This window comes from Necator americanus, chromosome I (assembly GCF_031761385.1).
Source record: "Necator americanus strain Aroian chromosome I, whole genome shotgun sequence".
NCBI classification, from domain to species: domain Eukaryota; kingdom Metazoa; phylum Nematoda; class Chromadorea; order Rhabditida; family Ancylostomatidae; genus Necator; species Necator americanus.
In genome coordinates this window covers 16,867,303-16,891,508 of record NC_087371.1, presented here as the reverse complement: position 1 = coordinate 16,891,508, position 24,206 = coordinate 16,867,303, and the positions used below count along the sequence as shown (strand labels likewise).

The 24,206-nt window shown below is 40.7% G+C and overlaps 2 protein-coding genes across 10 annotated transcripts; both read left to right on the top strand.

The window, feature by feature from the left end:
* Window positions 1–299: 299 nt before the first annotated feature.
* Window positions 300–16,260, top strand: RB195_005832 (uncharacterized protein; the record flags this gene model as incomplete). 6 transcript variants are annotated; one of them, XM_064178594.1, is made up of 17 exons in its annotated part: window positions 1,552–1,596; window positions 1,751–1,840; window positions 2,038–2,129; window positions 2,249–2,451; window positions 2,543–2,672; window positions 2,833–2,905; window positions 2,971–3,093; window positions 3,156–3,236; window positions 3,299–3,418; window positions 7,196–7,275; window positions 7,334–7,394; window positions 8,017–8,157; window positions 8,879–8,979; window positions 10,394–10,448; window positions 10,529–10,627; window positions 16,131–16,184; window positions 16,240–16,260. In XM_064178594.1, 17 exons carry the CDS (start codon window positions 1,552–1,554, stop codon window positions 16,258–16,260), a joined length of 1,569 nt encoding a protein of 522 aa, XP_064035627.1. The 6 variants fall into 6 exon arrangements, with proteins under 6 accessions (XP_064035631.1, XP_064035632.1, XP_064035627.1 ...); XM_064178595.1 differs by lacking the exons at window positions 1,552–1,596; window positions 7,196–7,275; window positions 7,334–7,394; ... (4 more) ...; window positions 16,131–16,184; window positions 16,240–16,260 and adding exons at window positions 300–338; window positions 433–531 and having other exon boundaries at window positions 3,299–3,628; XM_064178593.1 differs by lacking the exons at window positions 1,552–1,596; window positions 7,196–7,275; window positions 7,334–7,394; ... (4 more) ...; window positions 16,131–16,184; window positions 16,240–16,260 and adding an exon at window positions 436–531 and having other exon boundaries at window positions 3,299–3,628.
* Window positions 7,293–22,410, top strand: RB195_005831 (uncharacterized protein; the record flags this gene model as incomplete). 4 transcript variants are annotated; one of them, XM_064178592.1, is made up of 19 exons in its annotated part: window positions 17,728–17,805; window positions 18,222–18,418; window positions 19,007–19,191; window positions 19,307–19,430; window positions 19,532–19,682; window positions 19,744–19,797; window positions 19,872–19,959; window positions 20,426–20,503; window positions 20,585–20,699; window positions 20,756–20,915; window positions 21,217–21,273; window positions 21,331–21,414; window positions 21,474–21,590; window positions 21,734–21,796; window positions 21,872–21,955; window positions 22,053–22,124; window positions 22,189–22,216; window positions 22,275–22,321; window positions 22,378–22,410. In XM_064178592.1, the coding sequence occupies 19 exons, from the start codon at window positions 17,728–17,730 to the stop codon at window positions 22,408–22,410; spliced, it is 1,815 nt and encodes a 604-aa protein (XP_064035623.1). The 4 variants fall into 4 exon arrangements, with proteins under 4 accessions (XP_064035625.1, XP_064035623.1, XP_064035624.1 ...); XM_064178591.1 differs by having other exon boundaries at window positions 20,426–20,512; XM_064178589.1 differs by lacking the exons at window positions 21,734–21,796; window positions 21,872–21,955; window positions 22,053–22,124; ... (1 more) ...; window positions 22,275–22,321; window positions 22,378–22,410 and adding exons at window positions 7,293–7,394; window positions 8,201–8,289; window positions 11,915–12,083; window positions 16,131–16,381; window positions 21,646–21,732 and having other exon boundaries at window positions 17,727–17,805.
* Window positions 22,411–24,206: the final 1,796 nt, after the last annotated feature.

Here is a 24,206-nt window from a genome sequence, read left to right as displayed (position 1 = left end):
AACGGTAGCTAACACATCTATTTTTGTCGGCTCTTTGCTGAGTAATGATCTCTAGAAATCATCACTACCACATTGTCCGAGAACTTTCGACTCGACCTAATATTTCCTACTTTCGCGCTAGTTCTAATACAACAACAGTGCGCCTCACCAGGGCATTCATCTGCACCACGGCCACTTTCTGTAGAACTGCATTGTTCGTGCAATTGCACAGTTACCTTTGGAACGACGGTTAATCATCCCTTCCGGGTCAACTTTCTCCCTTTTTCAGAACCGTCTTTCAATGTTAATGTTGTTTTCACATGCTTGATGTTGGTGAAAGTACCATACAGGGAACAAATGTCATTTCCCTCATATCTATTTTGTGTTAACGTTTCTCAGAATCATCAGGCTCACACCATTAGGTGTCATTCATTAACGCCAAGGATTTTGCAGGGGATGAAAATGTCCTCTGACATCGAGAAGTTTCATGGGCCAACGTTTAGCTCATTGGTTGATGTTTCATTGCGCAAGGAGCGATCACTGGTGCAGAAGGTGGCTTTCCACCATATGTTTCATGGCTTGGAATCCTTCTCAAAGTCTTTTTTAAACTCAATATTCTTACTTCACATCTTTTAAAGACATCACCCCACGAATCTGACGTGATATGGATTCCCAATGGTCAACGACTATACGGAATCGTAGATTGCAGAAACGGGTGCGATACCGCTCATTTCTTTCTAATCGCCATAGAAAACGGCCCGGAAGATGCGGCTTCGAGCGTTCCGGGCCGTTATTTTTCACAACGAGTTCTATTGGAGCGCAGCAGCCTTGTGCACGCGCCGCATCTTCCGGGCAGTTTCTTACGGCAATTAGAAAGAAATGGACGGAATCACCCTCTTCCCCACAATCTACTACCTCCCATAGGCACAACCCACCTGAAACCCGTACCACCCCAGATTCATGGGGTGATGCCTTTAAGACTGCCAAGGTTTCGGGGAGGGGGCGCTCAACCGCATTCCCTTAGGCTTAATTCAGAGTACTTGTACTGTACTTCGGCGCGCAAAGAAAAGTCCGTATAGCACAAAGATTGTTTTTAACAGTCAAATGTCTTCTTATTTTTGCTATTTGAGAAAGTTTGAAAAGTGATAGTTCATCAATTGACATTCCATCACTGGAATAACTAACTCAGTCACGACCCTTAAACTTAATTATTAGTCTTCGGGGATCCGTGACACGGGAAAAAGGCAAGACAGAGCACTTTTTGAATACAGATCAGTGTGGGAAGCAGTAGTAATTCCAGCTCTGTCTTCCTTTTCTCTCTTAGTAGCTTTAGCTGAGTAAAATGTAGTTGGATGGGGAAGGCAGTGGCGCCCTTATTTTTCGAAGTAAACAAGGGCCCCACTGAGTGCCTAATTAAATTGTAATCTAATCAAGTCAGTCGGGAGCCTAAGGCCTAAGCATTAGTTTAGAGGATCTATGACATGTAAACTAAAGTTACTAAGAGAAGAAAGTAAGCTAAAGTGTCGGGAAGTAACGGCGGCACTGAGTGCCCGAGTACGTTCTTTGTGCTCCATGGACGATGTTTTGCGTGCAGATGTAAAAGCCAAAGAGATCGCGGTTGAGTGCCCTATCTCCCAACCGTCTTTTTCGCTTTTTCGAACTGACTTCAAGACTTCTTGTTGTTTTCTTGAAGCTTTTGCGATAGCAATGACTTTATCTGGGAACTCCTCGAATGACCGTTTTCTATGTGTTGAATTTTGTTTCAGTTCAGGTATCCTGTTGTTCTGCAGTCGAACTTGGAGCAGTTGTTGTCGGCAGTGCCGTCTATGAAGTGTTCATGGAGCTGCCAGAATGCGAACTTGTGAGTTTTCCAGAAATTAGACCGTTCCATGTGCTATTTCCACCAATTTATTTACGTATCTCTTTTTTTATATATTCCCATTGTGTTCATATCTCCATCTTATATTCGTATGTTCATATTTCCATCTCTCTTGTATGGTGAGCTGTTTCTACCACTCTCCTATAGTTCTTTTTTCTGAAATGTTAGTTGGTTCTCAGCTGAACGAAGCTATGGTTTCACTGAAGCGAAAACAGGATAATCTGCCGCCTAAAAGAGCTCTGCTATGGATGAATGAACACATGTCAATGGAGTGAGTCGTTTCGTTTTGTGGAATCTTTTCTTGTAACTCACTGTCTTTTTGATAATGACAATGAACTACAAAGTTGTTTTGTAACAATAGCAAATGTTTTACTAGTGTTATGCCTTGAGGCAAAAAGAAAAGTGTCGGCTCATGGAATATCATGACATGCGGTTGTTCTTGGCACGATGTCCTATAAACATTCTTTCCAATACAATATTCAAACCGTTTTTGCCTATTGTGAAGAACTTTCTGCTCAAGAAACTGTTTTTGTTCACCAACAAGAGTCCACTGTACAGGATTCTTCCAGAATTCCCATCAGAACGGCATTTGCGTAAGTTTCAAAGTCTTTACTGTCGTTTTTGCTCTGTTATTTTTCTCCAAGAATTCCGAAAATTGTTTACAGATTCCTTTTTTTATTTTAGCGGGGATAGTGAATGCTCTTGGCCCAATGGAACAACTCGCCGAGAAATATCCACATCTGGCACGCATGAAACACGAAATGATATTTAACATCATGGATTTTGCGATAAGATATTGTCTGGATTGGATTTGGTAAGTGGTAGTCTGCATAAGCTTTTATTTCGACAAAAGTACCAGTCCGCACATGCTTTTTTTTGACAGAAATATAGGTAAATAAGTTTGCCATGTTACGGCTTTTTAATCTGAGTTTTCTTTCTCCGTGGAAGATCTATGTTTGTCACTTTGTTTCTAGCGAATTACTGTTGTTAGAGTGCGACAACAAAGGAAAAGTCAAGTATTACTGCCCCCGTGTCGGCCAGGGAAAGGTGCTCTGCTTTCTCATCTGTTGTTTCCGTATGTTTCCGAAACATACCCTTCTTCACGATTTCAGCGAAAAAACTCTACTGGAAAGAAATCAAAGCGAGCAAACAGAAGCCAGGAAAGCTCATCACGAAAATCAGACGTACTTCAGCCTAAAACTGATAATGATGATAGCGGTTGGGAAACCCAAATGGTGAGGAAGGTTTGCTTTTTGGTTCAAGATAACATCATGGTCTTTTCTTTGGTGTCCTTCAGATGACGAATTCTTCGTCAACGAACGTATCTAATTTGGATTATCTGAAAGAGGAGCCTGTCGCAAAGCGTGCGAAAGTGAAAGTAATTTTACTCTGTTAGGCCTTCTATTTACCAACATTCTTAATTTTTTTTCTTTTTTGCAGGTAATCAAACTCAAGGAAGAAGAAGAAGAAACGCATAAGCCTTCAATCGCTCCGTCATCTTCTGGAACTGTAGTGCAACATCCACAGAAACCAGATAGTCCACAGTTCACGTCTCAAAAAGTTTCTCATACGTCCCCTAATTTGAATTTGACACAGTCTTTGTCTGTTCCCTCCTTCTCAATGATCCACGATAATTGGTCAGATATGTTGACTATGGCACTTACCGATCCGAGTTTACCAATGCATTACAAGACGATGATACACTGTTTAGTCGCTAGCAATAGAGACATGAAAAATATGATAGTTATGATGAGAACACGGCCTCCGTGACATCACCGCTGCTCCCCAATGCTGCTTTTCTTGTCTATTGCTTTGTTAAACTAATCGCTTGCTTTAATCTTTTTAATGTATATGGCCACGGGTATCTTCTAAAAATGTGTCCGGATGTGATCTTGCCGTTGCTGCTATGTTCAAATGTTATTTTTCTGTTGTTTTTAGGAACTGATTTGTTATTTTTATGGACACTACGACTTCCCACTTCTGCATGCGTTGTAATAAAGTTTATTTGTGGAGTGTATCCTGGATGACTTGAGTGGTTTAGGGCTTGATAGCCTCAATATTTATGGAGTACTACTAGAATAGAATGAGAAAGGTCGTAGTTCTTAGGAAGCTTGGTATTTTCTCCTCTGGTAATGGCTATGTTTAGGGGTCCCCATAGCTAATCATTTATTATTAGTGTGAGATATTTGCTTCAGTGTAATTCAGAGCGTGAATGCAAAAAGACGTGTTTTATATGAAAATTCTGGAATTTCAAAAAGTTACTTCTAGATGTGTATTCTATGTTGTGACTTCTTTCTCACTTGAATAGTCTTTATTTCTTGGCATGTGCTAGCATGCAGTTGTTTTTGGTAGGAACGTTAATGATTCGTGGTTTCTACAATTCACGGCTGGCACAATTCTCTTTGTTAACGCATTCCTTATGTAGTTGAAAATTGGGTTTCTTTTACGAGTTGTTGTCATATGTCTACACATGTCCACTGATCTTTATGTCTCCCCTTTAGAGATTGCATTCCACCTTACTCTCCTTCCTCGTTGCTGATATCATTCCATCTCTACTCTGAACAGCCCAGTATTGCTTTTCAAATAGTCGTTTTTAACTATTGACTTGTTAAAGATACGACTTTGCATTGTACGACTCCGCAGTAAAGAGACTTTTAACAACGATAACCCATGCATTTAACAAGTGGACACCCTTATAATACCCCAAATAAAGTACAAAGCAAAGCAGATGGAGTGAAAAGAAATATGGACGTTGACAAAGCATTGTAATATACAAAAATCACTATGAGTTCAACGAAATCCTTACTTCGAACGATTGCAGATCATTATCCCATTAAAACAGTATGCTCTCCGAAAACCGTACCTTCGACAAGTCAATAGTTAAAAACGATTATTTGAAAAGTAATTCCGGGCATTTCAGAGTAGAGATGGAATGATGTCAGCAACGAGTAAGGAGAGTAAGGTGGAAAGCAATCTCTAAAGGGGAGAGATGAAGATCAGTGGAAATGTGTAGACATATGGCAACAAGTCGTAAAAGAAACCCAATTTTCAGCTACATAAGGAATGCGTTAACAGAGAGGATTGCGCCAGCCGGGAGTTGTAGAAGCCACAAATCATTAACGTTAATGCCAAAAACAATCCACGCTAGCACATGTCAAGAACCATAGTGGGGTCGAAACGACATTAAGCACGTACGCAATTGCGTACACGGCTTCTCTCGAGGTACTTCGGTGGAGCATAGTGGCTAGGAACGTAGTGAACCCCTTGCACCACCCATCGCTGCAGTTTGCGAGGTCCCACCTCGGTCCCAACTGCTGCCTCCACAGCGCCGTTTCGAGCGCGTACGCAAATGCATCGCAACTACACTCGTGATTCATGTCGTTTTGACCCGACTATAAATACTACTCAAGTGAGAAAGAAGTCACAACATAGAATACATATCTAAAAGTAACTTACTTTAGTCAGCAGACACTTAAAGCTAGAATAGGAAATGAAGCAGGTGTAACGAAGGTAGAAGCTATCATTTTCACCAATTTACCTCAGGTCTAATAGGTACGAGTGCTCTAAAGGCCCTCACGCTTGTGAAGGGCCGCCGATTTGGCAGAAGCGGCAGCGGGCCGGCGCGCCGCGGCGACCGCGCAGTCGTTTGAGTAGACTTATAGTTGGGTGAACGACATGAAGCGCAGACAGTTGCGGTTGCGCTCGAAGCTGCGCGGTGGGACGTAGCGGTCGTGATCGATGAGAGATGAGAGGTCGTGTGAGGATCCTCGCTACCGCCACCCATTTTTGCAGATCGCCATGATCCCACCTCGATTCCAACCGCTGTCTCCACCGCACCGCTTCAAGCGCAGCCGCTTGCGCAACTGTCTGTGCTTCATGTCGTTTTGACTCGACTATAGATGGCACCGCTGTTTCGGTGTTAACGTAGTTAGGTGGGGCTGAGTGGGAAACAGGTGCGCTGTTTGGTTTGTACTGTACTTGTACGGTGCGTAGTAGTGTATATAGTGCAGAAGAACATTTGAGGAGGCGATGTTTCATCAATCAACAGTTCTTTAGTGGAAGTAAATAGCTTAGTCAGTCGGGACCTAAGCGTTAGCCTTAGAGAACCCATTACATGTTGGCTAAAGGCACTAAGAAAAAAAAGACTGCTGGAACTACCACTGCTTTAACTTTACCAAACCTTTCAAAAGGCCTGCCAGAAGTGAATATCTCAGCCATCTCATGTAGTACCTTCGAAGAAAAAAATAACCAAAATGGCTTCCACAACGATCCACGATCAAAAAGTATGCATGCAACAACTTTTACTCGCACAGTTTTAATCTGTATTCGCAAGTTGGTAGTCTTAAAGAGGGCATCGGGATATCTTTTGTGAAACTGTTCACGTTTGCCTCCTTCGTGACTTTATAGGGATTTCCACAGTTGGAGGGTAAGGTCTCGCCTTCCCCAGGAATTATGCAAATGAAATGATTTAACGACTAGAACGGTTAATGTACTCTATAGACGTCTTTGCGCCTGTTGTGCTACATGACCTTTTTCGCGCTCTGAGTGCAGATCAGTAGTACACGCTATTACAGTACTGGAACAGTCGAAGTACCCGTCACGATAACACAAAATACATTGGGAAAGCAGTTCTGTCGCGTCAGAGTGCCCCCTCCCCACCCAACTACATTTTACCAAGATATGCGTGCACTTGGCTTCTCCGCAATCCGCATTTGACAGATACGAACGATTCTAGTGCTATAAGTGCAGTTCGATCAGAGCAATTTTGGCTGCTTGCGATTAAGGAGGATTTTGCATGTTGCTGCTCGGCAATGTTCTTTCCTGTTGACAGCGACCCAGTTCGCTTTATTCGCTTCTTATGCTGATCGAGAAAATAAACTGTCTGCAAAACCAAATAATTCTCTCTCTTTATGGATTCTGGTCCTTTATTATCAGTCGACGCATGCAAGAAAAACTTTTTTGGAAAAACAGAAGAAGGTTGACATGTCTGACAGCATCAAAAAAGCTATAATATTTCGCAATTTCATTCTTGTACGACAAATTTTTTGGACATGCTTGCTAGAATACACCTAATATGCTACGTTTTCTTCGCATTTGTTGACAGCATTTCGTACGTTCCAGTGAAGATAAGATGGGGATGAGTAGGACTTTAATTATAAGACATTTTAATTCGTTCAAAAAAATTCGCTCTGAGGGAGGTTGAAATATCATTCATGAGGTGCCTCTTTAGTAATTTTACATGAAGTAGATGTGGTACATCCAATAAATGTTGTTATTCGCTATTTAATCAGTACCATCCATTGCACCCTTATAAGTGCTAAGAAGTGATTTTTTTAGAGTTTGGCATGTCTCAAATCTATCGATGTGCTGATATACTACCATTATGACATATGGAATGTATACATATACTTTGTCAGGTGAGAGGCGCTCAGTTATGCGAACAGTTCGTGCAGGTGCATTTCACGTATTTGTTAGCTCTCCCTTCAAAGGCAGGAAACATCGAAAGAAGAGAAGCAAACCGGCACCTGACAGAGAGGTGAGTGAAAGAAGATGCTACAACAATCATTTGTCTAATCAATGTGTGTGGCAGCAATGGTGGACGCTTTTTCGTGGAGAGAAGTGCTGGTAACTAACGTCCACTTTGTGCATTTATGTATATAGTCCTTCGAATAGGTGTAATCTGGTAATTTTCTCCTTTTTTCTGCGAAACGATGAGCTGTTAAAGTGTGTTGAACTATAATGTCTTCGTGTACATTTCGTGTTTACGAGCTAACGAGAAATATATGCTCATGTTAATGAAGTTAACTGATTAAAAAGAAGGGACGGATGCATAGCAATGTAGTCATTAACATCGCATCATTCACAGCGAATCGAATAGTTTATAACATCTTTGAAAATCTTGGAGATTTGCGAAATTTTGACGTGGGTCGGCTTTTTCTAAGTTCAACAAACTACTTGAGTTTCGGGCCGCATTCGAATTCGAAATTCACAGGAGTTTACGCTTTTTTTTCATCAGCTAGATTCTCGAATATAGCTTCTTTATATATTATATTTCGAAGGAAAATCATGAGAAAGAAACTTCTTCGTATACATATCCACTTTTTATGTGTTGTTTAAGCATAGCTACGTATGCAAACAAGTAATCAAAATTGTAATAGTTGAATAGGAGAGCCAGCCGTTGTCCTGGATGCTCAGTGCGAGTTAATGAGCAAAGGACGTTCAACGAACATTGTTGTGAAGCACACGGTGAAGAATATGCAATCAGAAGTGAACGTTTCAATTCAGAAGATGAGTTCTTTGTAAGTGCGGTTTTCTTCTTTTTTTTCCCTTTTTTCCTTTTAGATTGCAGTGCTCATTACTGCTGTGGACGGTGAACCTGCGCGATTCCATAAGCGTTTGAAGTCCGTTTTGTTGAATCTTCTACGACTAAGGTCTGTGTCTCTTGTTATCACCACGTCGTGGTGTATTCATAAGAGCTCAAGAACACAACCGTATGAAAATGTAATTCGTGCGGAAATGGTGATGCCATGAACTCTCTGGTTTTCTACGATACTTGTCGCTAACAAGATTTTCTAATACACGGGGCTCCTGTACTGTTTGCGATTGAGAAACACAAGCTAATTCGAAGTAATTCTTCCTGACTTATTTTCCGCACTATCCACTAATTTAATCTCACAGTAACTCTTCTTTGGTCTACGATGTAATAGGAAGCTCGGTGGAGGTACCACATACATTTGATCTACGCGAGGAATGTCCTCGAGGAGGAAGGTCTAGGAGATCGATGATAACATGCTAAACTCTCCGAGGAAAGCTTTTTCATTTGCGGCGAAAGCATTTTAAATTAATATATGATTTGTGGGGTGGTATAGGCGAACATTTTTTGTGAGTTGATCTATATTTGTCTTTGATGTGTGGGTGAATTAATTGAATATATAATGGGTAAGTAATTTAGGCATACCTCAAATGATTGTCTAATGCTGATCGTGATATCTACGGAAGTAAAGTGTATGCATTTTCAAGAGATGGAAAAGGGAGCTAGAAAAAGAGCATCAGACGTGTTGGTATTTGGGCAGGAGTAACAAGTTTGGCCCTTTTGTGAGGAGACACTTCTTCTGTTACAGGTACCATATTTAAAAACTGGGAGAAGTATTTGCATGTAAGTCTCCTGAAATTTTCTTCTTAAAAGATGACATAATAGATTAAAGTGAAATTCTGTAAAGAACAATTCATTTGAGAAACTTTCTCGAGCGTATGCACCGTAGTTTTACTTTTGTTTTTTCGGCAAGCTTTCGTTCGTAAGATTTTGCAAAGTTTTTCTTCCGTGGATTTTGTTGATGTGAACGGTTATGAATAATGGTTTGGTTTTTTTTGAAGTCTACGAGGGGATTGTTATCGTATGAACAATCTTTTTGAAGTCAAGAGGCTCATTGTTTAGCAGAGGATATTCAGTTGCTTTCAGTTTGGAACCACATAGTAATGTACAGGCGAGAGATCTTCCGCTGCGTTTATACTTTGTCTCGTGCAATTTCGCAGCTGTCTTCGGTCACGTTTCTAATGCGGCTCTTTTAAAGGACGGATCAGAGACTTCCACGCATGCACACTCAATTTCGGTTTCGAACTGCATTCATCGTAGAGTTAAAAAAGATAAATATGTGAAAACTGAAGAGGCAATTCGTGTCTATCCCTGCAATGAACCTGATTGAGATACAGTGGAACTAGGAAGTGGAAGTAGAAAAAAAGAAAGAGTTAAAGAAAGTAGAATCGAACAACAAAGAAATTATCTATCATATGGGTTCTCAAGTTTTCTTATATATAAGTTCTATGAACTATTGCTGCACACAATTAGTATTGAAAAGGACCTTTGCAACATAATGTTATTACTAACGATTCTTCTTAATTTCATGGGTCTCTGGCAAAATATACCACAGCAAACAGAATGGTAAACTATAGACGGTAAAAAAAAGATCATAAGAAAAAAGGACAGGCAATTTTTTTTACCACTATTCATAATGTGCGTCACATCAACATCAACATGGAGCGAAGCATCTCCAAATCAGAACAAATTGGATAAGGACAAAACCGTTGTCCTCTAAAGTGTGCAGCAAGAATTTTTTTTTCATAGGAACCTGTGACACGTTTTCGACGACGCGCGTACTATTTTTTGTTGAATACACACTTCCTCTCCCTTCAGCCTTTCAGATCCGCCTCTTCAACGATAGGAACCGCTTTCTAAAGAACAGCTTTTGCGCTATGAATTATTCCGAGTCCAAGAGTGCTCAATCTTGAGAAAAAAGACAACGCATTAATTGTGAAAATAGAAAGAGTGGATCAATTCTATTTCTTAGAAAAATTGCCACTGATTCAAAAGCCATTGAGGGCATGGTTCTGATAGGAGAGTTACAGCAGCAGATCGGAGTACTCCTCGTTGTTTATGTCTATAGGAAAAACGTAGCGTGATTGCAGAGAAACGTCTAGATTAAAGTTTTGTGCCCACATGACTTGAGATAGTGATAATTCTAATCTATTCATTTCCAGTTGCCGTGCACCTTTCGAAAGCAGTTCGTCCAAAATTTGTACCTCATTTATAACGGTGAAGCTTTTCTCGCACATTTGTTTTGATTATATCAGTTTTTAAGAACTTCTCAACCAATTTGTTTCTTTTCCCTGCAGGCCACGTTTTGTAGAAGGATTACAGTTCGATACTGCATTGCACATTTTGGTCATCGAACGACTAATTTTGTGGACCATCAAGAGTCGGATGACTACGTGGTTTGTGTTCTGAATAATTAATATTAATTCGTCCTCAAGCTTGCAATCACACACTGGTTTCATGAGTGCAGTTGCGGTTGTGAGGTTTCATGAATAGTTCTCAGTCTTCTTCAGCTTATAGCGTTTTCCAGTAAACAGCTGCGTCAACTTTCGTTTTCATACGGTTAAGTTACACTCCACTACAACACGTAGTGCGTGCGTGTTGGAGTGACGCGAAGCGACACGTGCACCGAACCTGATCCACAGTGTGAAATGGTCCCCGAACTCCTTTACTTCTTGCTCCTAGAAGTTTTCCGGTTCTTTGATATAAAAGTGTACGAATAAGTCCAATTATTCTTAGCAAATTTATGTGTTCTTGTTATGCCAACGAGGATTAGGTGAAACTTTTTTATTGGCCTGTTTCGACAAACTCGTCTTTTTCAAAGGTCTGGAAATGGTTCGAGGTCTTTGATACCATGCATATCCCACCAAACTCCTCCTCTCTCCTCGCCAAGTTTCGATATTGTTCCAAGTGCACCACGCAAGACCTTCAAAAGGAAAACAACTGACCAGTTCCACCGACTAGCGCGGTTGGTAGACCACCGCGTTCTTAAAGATTGTCACCAAAGCGAACAAGATCTACGCACTGTGCAGTATCCTTAAGTACTGGTGTCTGGATAACGTTAAGGAACTGCATTTGGGGCAATCTTATAGCTCACAGAGTGTTACGAACGGCAAGAAGTCATTGGTAATTGATAAGCACTCATTTTTGTTATTCATGGACGGATTCCTGACGGAAATCCAGAATGCTTCCAATGCCTTCCTAGCAGATATTTCTTTCTCATGGGCATTTCTTTCTCATGGGCTAATATCGTACATTTTACTTCAAACTCATTTCCATCATGCTTATCGTTTTTGTGGCGATTTAACGGTGTCATCGAACTCCCTCGCCTTTTACCGGCCAAATGTTCTTGATAGGCACGTTCAGCATCCTTCCAGTTTCTCCAGTATAAATGGCGTTGCACTTTAGGCATTCTATTTGGTAAATAACTCCGATGCTCGTGCAATCACCGGCCTTACCGAATGGACAAACCACTCAACATGCTGACACGCATTGCCTATCGTAGAATCTATTGCAAACTAACTGTCGCTTGATGCTGTCGTTTGGGATGTTCACCAACACAATATCATCTTGCAGCTGTGCTCGCAAGAGAGTCCGGTGTATAGCAGCAATTAAGGAGTCAGAGACGAAGGGGATGCATAAAGGAATTCTACCTTCACGTGGGATCCTCACTGTCTTGTTTGTAGTTCGAGATTGGATGTTAGATTTCATCGATATAACGGTATCGATATAACGGCTGGAGCAAGCCTTTGGCCCATAGCAGGTCCTCTTATCCGAAATATGGTCAAGACAGCAACAGCAATGTGCACAGAGGATAGAGAACGGGAGGAATCACTAAAACTAGCCACAAGCATAGTTAGTTCAAACGGTGTCTCGAGATTGAAATCTAACACCCAATCTCGAACTACGAACAACACAGTGAGGATCCCACGTGAAGGTAGAATTCTTTTGTGCATTCCCTTCGTCTCTTACTCTTTAACTGCTGCTATACACCGGACCCTTTTGCGAGCACAGCTGCAAGATGATGTTGTGTTGGTGAACATACCGAACGACAGCATCAAGCGACAGTTAATTCGCAATAGATTCTACGATAGGCAATGCGTGTCAGAATGTTGCGTGGTTTGTCCATTCGGTAAGACCGGTGATTGCACGAACATCGGAGTTATTTACCAAATAGAATGCTTAACGTGCAACGCCATTTATATTGGAGAAGCTGGAAGAATGCTGAGCGTGCGGATCAAGGAATATTTGGCTGGTAAAAAGCGAGGGAGTTTGATGACACCGTTCGGGCGCCACAAAAATTATAAGCATGATGGAAATGTGTTTGAAATAAAATGTGGGATATTAGCGCACGAGAAAGAAATATCTGCTAGGAAGGCATTGGAAGCATTCTGGATTTCCGTCAGGAATCCGTAAATGATTAACAAAAATAAGTGCTTATCAATAACCAATGACTTCTTGCCATTCGTAACACTCTGTGAGCTATAAGATTGCCCCAAATGCAGTTCCTTAACGTTATCCAGACACCAGTACTTAAGGATACTGCACAGTGCGTAGATCTCGTTCGCCTTGGTGACAATCTTTAAGAACGCGGTGGTCTACCAACCGCGCTAGTCGGTGGAACTGGTCAGTTGTTTTCCTTTTGAAGGTCTTGCGTGGTGCACTTGGAACAATATCGAAACTTGGCGAGGAGAGAGGAGGAGTTTGGTGGGATATGCATGGTATCAAAGACCTCGAACCATTTCCAGACCTTTGAAAAAGACGAGTTTGTCGAAACGTCAGGCCAATAAAAAAGTTTCACCTAATCCTCGTTGGCATAACAAGAAAACATAAATACACTCTCAAATGCCGAGGTTTCAAGAAGAAAGGACTTGGAGATTATTCTTAGCAAAGTCTCTCATTAATCTCATTGTTTGTTTTGCTATCAGGGCGCCTCTAAGATCTTATAGTTGAGTTAAAACGACATGAAGCATGGACAGTTGCATAAGCGGCTGCTTTCGAGGCGGCGCGCTGGAGCGTAACGGTTGGGATTGTATGAGGATCCTCGCTACCGCTACCCATCTCTGGAGTTCGCCATGGTCCCACCTCGATTCCAACCGCTGTCCCACCGCACCGCTTTGAGCGCAGCCACTTACGCAACTGTCCATGCTTCATATCGTTTTGACTCGAACATAGTCTGTAATAGTTTCTGCCCATTTTTGGGTGTGAATGTTTAATACACATTCGCAAAGGACTCCATCAAATCGATGCAACAAATTTTAAGATCTCAACTACGCGTGTTTATAAAATTGTTTTATTTAAAAAAATAACCCTGCTCTGTATCACGTTAGAGTTGCCCAAGTAAGAAATAGATATTTTCAAAGGATATATTCAGTGACTTTTGCATGTGTAGCATTTCTGACGAATAAACAATATGGAGTGCGATAGTATGATGGAGGGAAACAAACTTTTACTCCAGATCTTCTTAAATTGCACTAAGCGGTCCGTCTTCCATTCACAAAGGTGTTGATCTATTTTCTGGCTTTTAGGGAGGTCACGAAGCAACAGTTGGTCTGATTTCCTCAGAGTTCCTCGAAATGCAACAGAATGATCACTCGTTCCAAAGATGTTCGCCTTCGTATGTGGTTGTCAGTAAAAAGGTCGACAAGAAAGTCCGTGAATATGTTACCGGCAGGGTCAAACGTGTGAATTTTCCATCGGGGTGTTGTAAAGGGAGGAGATTGCAAGGGGAGGGGGTCGTAAGGGAGTGTGCGGTGGGCAGTTGTGAACGAAGTTGTGTGAACATCATAACTAAGGCACAATATTACGTAGTATTAGATAATTGCACACATAAAATATAACAACAAATAATATTAAATGATTGCATAAATTACAAAATATTACATTTAGTTTCAGGCGCAGGAGAGTATGGAACCCCCAACATTTTGTTTTGAAAACGTATATGTTAACAATGTAACAATGAGACCAAGCAGATTCGACATCTCACTGTGGTAAATTTTTGCAAACGAGATGGAAAATTGACTTTTCTTCTAGAAGATGAACAATTGAACTATATGTAGTGTTCAGCAATTTAAACGAAGCAGAATTTAATGGCTAAAAAAGCTCAGATTCTGTGCACTGTTAGGGTTGGCAGATCGCGAGTAACTTCGTCAAATAGGACCGAAAGAAAAAATTTAGGTAGTTTTTCGGAGAAAAAGGTCTGCCCTAGAAAGAGTTATATCGCTGTTTTTTTTTCACCACGTAGTCCTTTTTGGAATTTTGATAGGACAGAACTTAAAATTTCACATTTTTAAAATTTATCCTAAGTTTTAAGAAATCCATATGGTGTGGGAAGGAGAAATTTTGTACATAGGAGCTTCCTTAGACGCTCTATCCGAATATGTGGGTGATTTTTTAAAACACCGTTCCACTTTTCTGGAATGGAAAACATGCCAAAATCCCAATTTTTGCTCGCGTGCCGAAAAGTTAGGATCGTGAGTAAGATTCAATAACACAGAGTAACTCAGTGCAAGGCAAATTGACTTCCACTGCGTTGTAGCTGAGAATTTTTTCTATCAGATGTTAGATCACTCGATTTTCAGGGCCTCCCAGTTTTTTCAAATTTTTGATAGGAGAATGGTGGGGAAAATGGCATTTTTCCAAAAAGACTGGGAGATTAGAAAAAAAAGGCGATATGATCCTTTTGTAGGGCGAATTTTGTTCTCTGAAAAACTACCTAAAATATTTCTTTTGGTCCTCTTATCGCGAAGTTTTTCGCGATCTTCCATACTTACCAATGTGGACAGGATTTGAGCTTTTTCGGTAGTTAAACTCCATTAAATCCACTTTTAACCTGATGAACACCACCTATAATTGAATTCTTCATCCTTTAAGAGAAGTGTCAAGTTTCTATCTATTCTGCAAAAATTCGACACTCACTTGAGTGCCGAACATCGTCGTCCCACTATCACATTGTCGAGACGAGGTGTTAATTTTTTCGTAATTTTTGTCGTTCTTCTGTGACTCGACCTATGCAGCCGACTCTTCTCTTTTTTCGTCGTATTATGTCCTTTAAAGGCATCACCCCACAAATCTGAGGCGGTACGGATTTCAGGTGGAGTATTCGTGTACGGCATAGTAGATTATGGAGAGGGGGGTGATTCCGTCCATTTCTTGCTAATTGGCGTAAAAAAGGCCCGAAAGATGCGGCGTGTGCACACGACTGGCGCGCTCCAATCGAAGTCGTTGTAGAAAATAGCGCGCCGGATCGCTCGAAGCCGTATCATCTGGGCTGTTTTTTTTTACGGCAATTAGGAAGAAGTGAACGGAATCAGCCTTCTCTCCATAATCTACGATCCCGTATACGAATACTCCACGTGAAATCCGTACCACCTCAGATTCGTGGGATGATGCCTTTAATCGGTATTTGAAGATATTTGATAGATTTTAGAATAAAAATAGAGTGGAATAAAAATGAAAATATTTCACCACTATTTCACTATACCAATACTTCAACAACACTACAGCAAATTTGCTTCTTCTTCTATTTGGTGTTGCCCCGCTTCTGTCAGCTACCGATTTTCTCATGTTTCACTTCTTCCACGACGAAGTTTCCAACACATTGAACTGGCAGCAACCGAGAACTGTCGCAGCAACGTTGGAGAAAAAGAAGGGGGAGGGGTCGTATTTGAGAGGGTCGTATCCATGACCACGTTTAACCCTGGTTACCGGCTATAACCATCACTAGCGACTTTGCTTAACTTGATGTTCATCCTTTACGTTCACCTATCATTTCGGATTTTTATCTGCTTTGTAATGTTACTTCTTTTGAGATACTATTTTAGTTCCTGTGGAAAATATTTTGCCATGCCATGTTCGAGCAATATTTTTCGTCAGTAATCATGGGACAAACTGCAATTTTAGGCTGATGGAAATCCTGTCAAGTGCGAGTCGTCAACAGTAGAAAACTCAGATCAGGTACCATTTATAAAGAAGGAGAATGAAGAACCTACTGTTTTCCCATCCTATCCAGCAGCAGAGCAGTCGACAGTAGTTGCGCAAGAATGTCCTTGCGTTACTTCTGGAACAGCTCCATTGCCGACAACTGTTCCCTCACAGGATAACTGGACGGATATTTTGGACTCTGCTTTGTCAGATCCCTCTCTTCCAACAAAGTACAAGATGTTATTGCAGTGCCTAGTAGCTACCAACAGGGATTTGAAGAATGTAATATACATGATTAAGTTGAAGCAACAAGGCTGAAGCTATTCTTTTCTAAAGCTGGGAGTTCATATTGTGCTTAAATATGTACTAGCTATTCTGAGAAGTTTGTAATTTCTGTACTGCTTGACAAAACCTGAGATGTATAGCGGTGTTTTTTTTTAACTTACATGTAAGTTCAACTCATTGTGAGCGTCAAGTTTGGCATCAACGTGAACTTAGAAGCTTTTATCACGTCTCATCTGGACTGCTTTTAAAGGCAACGTGTCAGGAAACCGACGTTGGGAAACTTGTGAAAATATAGAGTTCGTAGTGTATATTAGGGTCAAAGCGACATGAAGCACGTACGCAATTGCATACGCGGCTTCTCTCGAGGCGCTTCGGTGGAAGTAGCGGCTAGGAGCGCGGTGAAAGCCGTGCTAGCATCACCCATCGCTGCAGTTTGTGACGGTCCCAACTCGGTTCCAGCTGCTGCCTCCACCGCGCCGTTTCGAGCGCGTAAGCAAATGCACCGCAACTACACTCGTGATTCATGTGGTTTTGACCCGACTTTAGATCGACTATGAGCGTGGCCACGCGCAATTATCTCTAATTGTCCCGAAAAACGGCGTGGGAAATTGCGTTTGTTTGTGGGAACGCTCCACCTTTGTGCACACTTGTACATGAGGGTGTATTCTAGCGTACCTCTTAGGAAAAAACACCGTTCTCATGCTGTGTTTTAGGACTACGGTAGTTGAGGGCTGCCAGGCTTATATTCGTAACCTACACCCGGAACTCTATATTTTCCTACGGATTTAACAAATTGGTCAGTTGATACGCTGCCTTTAAGCATAAGAACGGACATTTTCGGTTCTATTTACTAATTTTTTAAAAAAACTTTTCATATTAGTAAGTGTACTGTGTTTTGACCTGGTGATTCTGCTCTAACTTTGATTCCGTAGTACGTTTTATATTTTTTGAATGAAGGATTAATAGAAACACTTTACAGCCAAAGATTACGTCGTTCCTTCGTTCCTATTCAATTTTCGCTATTTTTGTACTGTTGGTCCTTGTGCTTTACTCCTCTTTCTATGCTGGTCGACTTAGTGTTTTTACTTCGATTAGCGCAACACGGAAAAAATTATCCTGGAGGAGAGTGATCGTGTTTTTGCAGTCGATTTGCATAGTGTCATCATCGACGAGCAATTTCTTCGATTTGATTTTAAACGATGCGTCTTTTTGTTCATAGTTCGTCTCGTTGCACTGAAGATGCTTAACTCTGTAATATAATCTACGTTCCGCAACCATTTTTCTTTGAAGAATGTTTCACTGCCTGACCATCGGAATTAAAGGTTTGGTACAAGAATTGGGATTGGCAGAATGCTATCGATTTAAATATGTTAGTTTTAGTTGAAGAAACAGTTAACCATTTTTAACATTATTGATTTAAAGGCATCATCCCACAAATCTGGGGTGGTGCAGGTTTCAGGTGGTTTATGCCTATGCGGAGTTGTAGATTATGGAGAAGAGTGATTCCGTTCATTTCTCCCTAATTGCTGTAAAAAACGGCCCGGAAGATACGGCTTCGAGCGTTCCGGCGCGCTATTTTCTGCAACGAGTTCGATTGGAGTGTGCCTTGTGCGAGCGCCGCATCTTCCGGGCCGTTTTTTACGGCTATTAGGAAGAAATGGACGGAATCACCCTCCTCTCCATAATCTATGACCCCATATAGAAACTCTCCACCTGAAGTCCGTACCATCCCAGATTCGTGGTATGCTGCCTTTAATTCTCATGAACACCTTGGTTCCTTTGAAGGTCCATGAAGGCAACTTGGAAGAAGTGAAAGAAACGGTAGTATGCGAGCTATCAAAAGTAATCCTGGAAACTGAAGCGGATCGTGTTCTGACGGCTGCTATAACTTCTTGCAAGGGAAGTATTGCTGAAGACGGATTCCATCAGAGGATTAGAAGTGTATTTCCACAACGTCTGAGCAGCGCACGGGAGTTTTTGCGGTATAGGGCTTTCTCTTTTTCCAAAAAAAAAAAGTTTGAATTAATTGGAATGCTTGTAAATATTTGCACCTTAGATGTGCTGATCGACTTTTTCGCTTTATAGAACGTTTCCGACTACTTCAGGTCGTAGTTCATTTTTCGTTTTGCTAAGAAAATGTGTTTCTGTGAAGAATTTGAAAGCAGCGATCACAGTTTTTTTTTTTAAGATTTCGACTTAAATTCACTTTAGCAATCGCGTGAAATTAAGTTCCGGTAGGGATCGACTCAAGTCAGTTTTATTGTGTATTATGGTATCTGGGAGTCATCACTGTATCAGTGATTCCACGCAGACTGCGCTAATAACACCGTTTTAATCCATCCGTCCCCGTGGATCATCTAGGAGGAAATCGATCTTTTTATTTCATTTGCGCATCTTAGCCATAACGTAAAATTGTGCTGACTTTAGCTTCAGAACAGTAAGTTTTTCCATAAATAAACCTATTATCGTTCTTATCAACACCTTTAACTTGTTTCCATCGCAAATCCCAAGCACTGTTCCTAACACCTGCATTCTGTCGCCTCATGTTCATAATCCGTCCTTATTTTCAGAAATGGAGCAGCTAGCGAGGAGCATCTATATCGCTTTATAGAAGAGACGGCAAATGTTTTTCCGAGAGGTTTTCTTGGAAGAAGGAACACTGAGAAACTTCTGAAAGTGATTTCCCACACTCTTTGTTTGTGGAAACCCAAGCAGGCGTTGTCTATTCCTATGCTTTCTCTAAATATTTTGGAATGTGGGTTACTTTTGTATCAGTTCAACGTGTTTTCCCCTCATCACTTCTTTTTTCTGTGTTTCTTTGGATTTTGACACTCCTTTTTTGCTACCTACTTCCAAAGTGTTTTTTTAAGGTGATGTTTGTCGAGCACTCAGGAGTCGGAAGGCAGCTGTTGCGGTGCCAGTCTCAAATCTGCAGCGACAGCTGATACTTAGGATAGCAAGATTTTTAACAAAATTTATACTAGCCAATTTGATGTAAATATCTCCATGAATTTGATTCTCCATTAACTCACAAATTTTATAACGCGATTACTGGATTTCTCGTTTGAAAATGAGGGTGAACCATGCTATATTAGAGACTTCGCGTTCTTCTTCTCCGCAACCAAAAACTCTGAGTATCTGATTTTCGACAAGAAGGGGTTCAAATTCTGGAAGTCAGTCGAGAAGAGGAAATTCTTGCGGGATTATCATGTGAAGACTGCTCCGACATGTGGTTACACGTCTTCTGTGAGATATTTTTGTACTAGAAACCAGTTTGATTTTGATGAGAATTCTATTTATGTTACAGCGTTTCATTGTTAACTCTACTCCTTGCAGAACAACTGTCAAAAACATCTCTCAAGTGAGTTCTCGAAGCCTAGTGAAACTCATTTTGCAGAATGTCTTTTTAAATGTATAAAGTTTGGTTTGTTTTAGGACGGTTACTTCCGTAGGAATCAACTAAGAGTGCTGGCTACTTGCTTAGATGGTTACATAAAAGCAGCTAAATTGAAACCAGCCGGTGGTAAGTGCAGTCTATGTGTAACCCATTGAACTACGCTTGAGCTTTAGATCTAGAGATCTTAAGACTTAAGAGCTAGATCCAACCAGAGATCTTAGGACTTAAAAGCTTAAGACTTAGAGATCTTAAGCTCTTGTCATCCCCACTTGTATATCTACATCAGGATCTAGGGTAGTAATATGTTTCCCTTTAGGCTAATGGTCCACTGATTTTTTGGTAGTGTTTACCTTTTTTTATAACTAGTTGAAGATCTAAGTACATCAAAGCAGCAGCACATCTTGTTTTCCTTAAATTTCATTGCATACGAATTTTTCTTGGACCAGGAGACCTACAGCAGGGGATGTTTGCTCTTTTTCATGTCTTACTCATTTTTCTGAACTTTTTTAATTACAACTCTGAATTCCCTCAAAATTTTATTTTGTTCCATTTGTGGTTTTTTTTCGCACCTGATATGTGTGTATTATATCAGGGCTTTCATATGAAATCAAAAGGTTGAAGCGATTTTTAAAAGGACATGATTTGCGGCACCGTCTTGTCGGAAAGTCAAGTCAGAGAAGTCATCCAGTTTTCGCATTTTTATTTCCGATATTCATGAATATTTTGTAGTCGCAAGAAATTTTTGTTACAGAACTGAAGGTTCAATATCAAAGGTTGTATTTTGCGAAGGCGGATATTAGCAACTGTTTTGCCAATATCGATCGAAAAATTCTAGAGAAAGCACTAAAAGATCTCTTAGGTGATCGGTAAGTTAGTCTATGCTTTAATTCTTACATCTTGAAGTATTTCTTTCTAACTATAGGAGTATGACTTTTGTATACGGATATGGTAAGGTTAATAAGTCTACAAGCGTTCGTGTTGATGCAGCTGCGGCTACCTATGAGGAGGCTGTCAAGTCCATGATACTAGCAATGAAAAAGAAACGCTTACGGGATAGCACACGAATCCCAGTGAATGCTCAGGTATCCGTTCGACTTGGCATTTGAATGTGGAGATATGGCTGCTCTTATAATAGCTTCTACCACAAGTTTCAAACATACTAAAATGTTCCACTGTTTTCTATCTTTGAGAATGGCAATCATTCAATGAATTTGCCTTTACCTAACTAAAACTAATAATTAATATCTTTAATTTCCCCCTCTAAAACTTCTTTTGCTTTGCCCATTTTATACCCCATATACCATATACAGATTTGCAAGCAAAGGGATTGTCTAACAAGCAAAGAATATAACGATGCAAGCTTAATGATTCCTTTTGTTTCAGGAAATAGGAGCTAGCCAGATCATTACTACTATAATGAACCTCCTGAATAGCATTACGGTGAGACGTTGAATCTCTATCTCCTAATTCATCTTTGACAAATTCTGATCACATCAGTTTTCCTTGGACAACAGTGACACGGTATACAAAATGGGTAAAGGAGTACCACAAGGATTTCAACTCTCTTGTCGCCTTGCTCATGTCCACTTTTCCATTGTTTCGAGTTTTCATTTCTATCTTTTTTTTTTGTTCGTGTTTAGATATATCTTCTTTACTTTGAGCAGATGTCATGGAAGCATTTGTCTTGGCATACATGCCTATTGCGTTATGTTGACGATTACTTAGTTTGTTCATATAACCGTTCTGAAGTGCAGCAGGTAGGTTTTTGTAGCAGTTTTTTCTCCTTATTGTTAGCAATTTATAATTTTCCAGTCAATTATTTTTAAAGGGAAGCCTAGAGCTGAATGCACGCTAATTTATATTTCTGCTTTGTTCGTTATCCATATTAATCTTGTCTAAGGTTCTGAATGCTCTGCAAACACCCAATGTTTTTGGAATATCTGCGAGAGTGAATAAATGCCAGGTATACAATGTATCGCCGCATCCTCAAAAGTTTTACGTGTCACATGCGCTCGAAGATGAACGCTTGGATGTTCAGGCGTCTTTCCGAATCCCAAATATCCGAAGGTCCGGGAGATACATGAAGTGGTGTGGGTGGAAAGTAGACACGAAAAGAAATGTGGTAGGTTTTATGCTATATATCATTCTAAACCCTCAGTAATGTTGAAAATTGGTTACATTTATCCAATTCTATCTTCTAATGACTTTCTTTTTTGGAGGTATTTCGCCAGTATTCAGCCGCGCGACTCATTCATTTGCAACGGTGTGTATCTCAAGGCGACTACGCAAAAGTAAGTTTGCTTTTCGGTTGTTTTGGATTGAACGTGTTATTTAGGATGTTTGTTTTTATTCTAGAAGCGCAGTGCTTTACGAAGACTCTATAGTAGTTATATCGGATAGACATTAGAAAGGTTCTTTGTGTTTCTACAACGGAATAACAGAATCACTTTTTTCTCTTCGAAGATCCGCCAAGGTTTTCTCGTTTCAGGTAAGAGAAATCATTATACATCCCACAAACTTGCGTTTTCAGCATTTTATTTTCAGATTTTCTTGAAGATTTGTTTGTTCACTATTTGAGTAGCAGTTTTTATGGGACAGCTATCAAAAAATCTGTATCCGATGGCTAATGTTTCGACATAAAATATATCGCTGACATGGCAGGCATTTAACCATAAAGGTTAAGTGATTAGATAAAAACAATGAAGAAGAGAATCGCAATCAAATCATAACTAATTTGTCTAATCTGTAATTTTGGTGCTGATGAAAATCCTAGGAAAATATGACTAATTATATTACTCGTTTGCTTTTTGTATTGTGTTTATACTGTATCCTGTATTACTCCATTGTCTTATTATAGTTTCTATTACTATATTTTAATTAATGTTCAGATTTCATGCTCTTTCTTTTTTCTTTAATGTCGTTTTCTCTTTGGAAACATTCTTCTTTTGATCTCTTGGTAAAGTTCTCATTCATACCTTCTACTATTTTCCCTTTGAAATAAAAGGATGAAAGAATAAATATCATGATATATAATAACGAGTTTAGTCCGTGTGTGTGTATGTGTGTGTATGTGTGTGTGTTTGTCTGTGTGTCACGAAATTCGAAAATGGGGGTGCGACGGGTCCACCCGGCGTCGGATTGGTGCGCTGGGGTCAGATACCTATAGAAGGGGTTGCGACGGGCCCACCGGCGTCGGATTGGTGCGCCGGCGCCACATACCTATCGAAGGTGGTGCGACGGGTCCACCGGCGCCAGATACCTATAGAAGGGGTTGCGACGGGTCCACCGGCGCCAGATACCTATGGAAGGAGGTGCGACAGTTCCACCGGCGTCGAAATAGTGCGCAGTAACTTCGTGTAAATGACGCAAAAAATAGATCGTTGCAGCCGTTTCAAAGCCGTGGCTACGGGCGCTTTGCTTTACACCCTATATGACTCCTCCTTTGTTCATTTCCTTCTTCGTTCGCCTCAAGTTGGTAGCATGCCGCTCTCAGAAAGTGGAAACACGCATGCAAACGGGTGCTTAAATAGTAGCAAGATGTTTATGTGATCTGACGTGGAACGTTATCTTTATCAGTAATATGATGTCCTTCACGTCATTTTATGCCGAAACATCATTCTTTGATAAGTGTTTATGGAAAACAGGAGAAAAACCCATATTTCGCGTGATACTTTTAAATTTTGTCTATAATATATTGATAAGGAGTGTTTGAAGCTGAAGTTCGAATGTACTCCAAATGTAGAACTGACGCGTTTAGAAAGAAGACTATGAAATATTTCGCTTATAGTTGTAATATAAAAAAGGAAGAAAGATTGTTGGAGTCCAATTTCATAGAACTAATAACACTAATATTAATTTTCGTTGATTAGTGAAGGCGAGCGAAGCAAGCAACACAGAAAGTCTGAAGTACGCACCAATTTGACGCCGACGGACGCTCGCCCACCGGCGTCGGATTGGTCCACCGGCGCCAGTTACCTATACAAGAGGGTGCGACCGGTCCAACGGCGCCAGATACCTATAGAAGTGGGTGGGACGGGTCCACCGGTGCCAGATACCTATAGAAGAGCGTGTGACGGGTCCAACGACGCCAGATTGCTATAATATGGGGTGCGACGGATCCACCGGCGTCGGTGGACCCGGTCATTGGAGCGCAATAAATTAGTGTGCATGACGCAAAAGGTAAATGGTTGCAGCCGTTTCATAGCCGTAACCACTTAGCGCTTTGCTCTTCACCTTTATGACTACTCCCGTGTGCCTATTTCCTTCTTCTTTCGCCTCAAGTTTGTAGGATGCCGTTCTCAGAAAGTGGATACATCATGCATGCAAATGGCTGCTTAAATACTAGCAAGATGTTTATATGATCTGACGTGGAA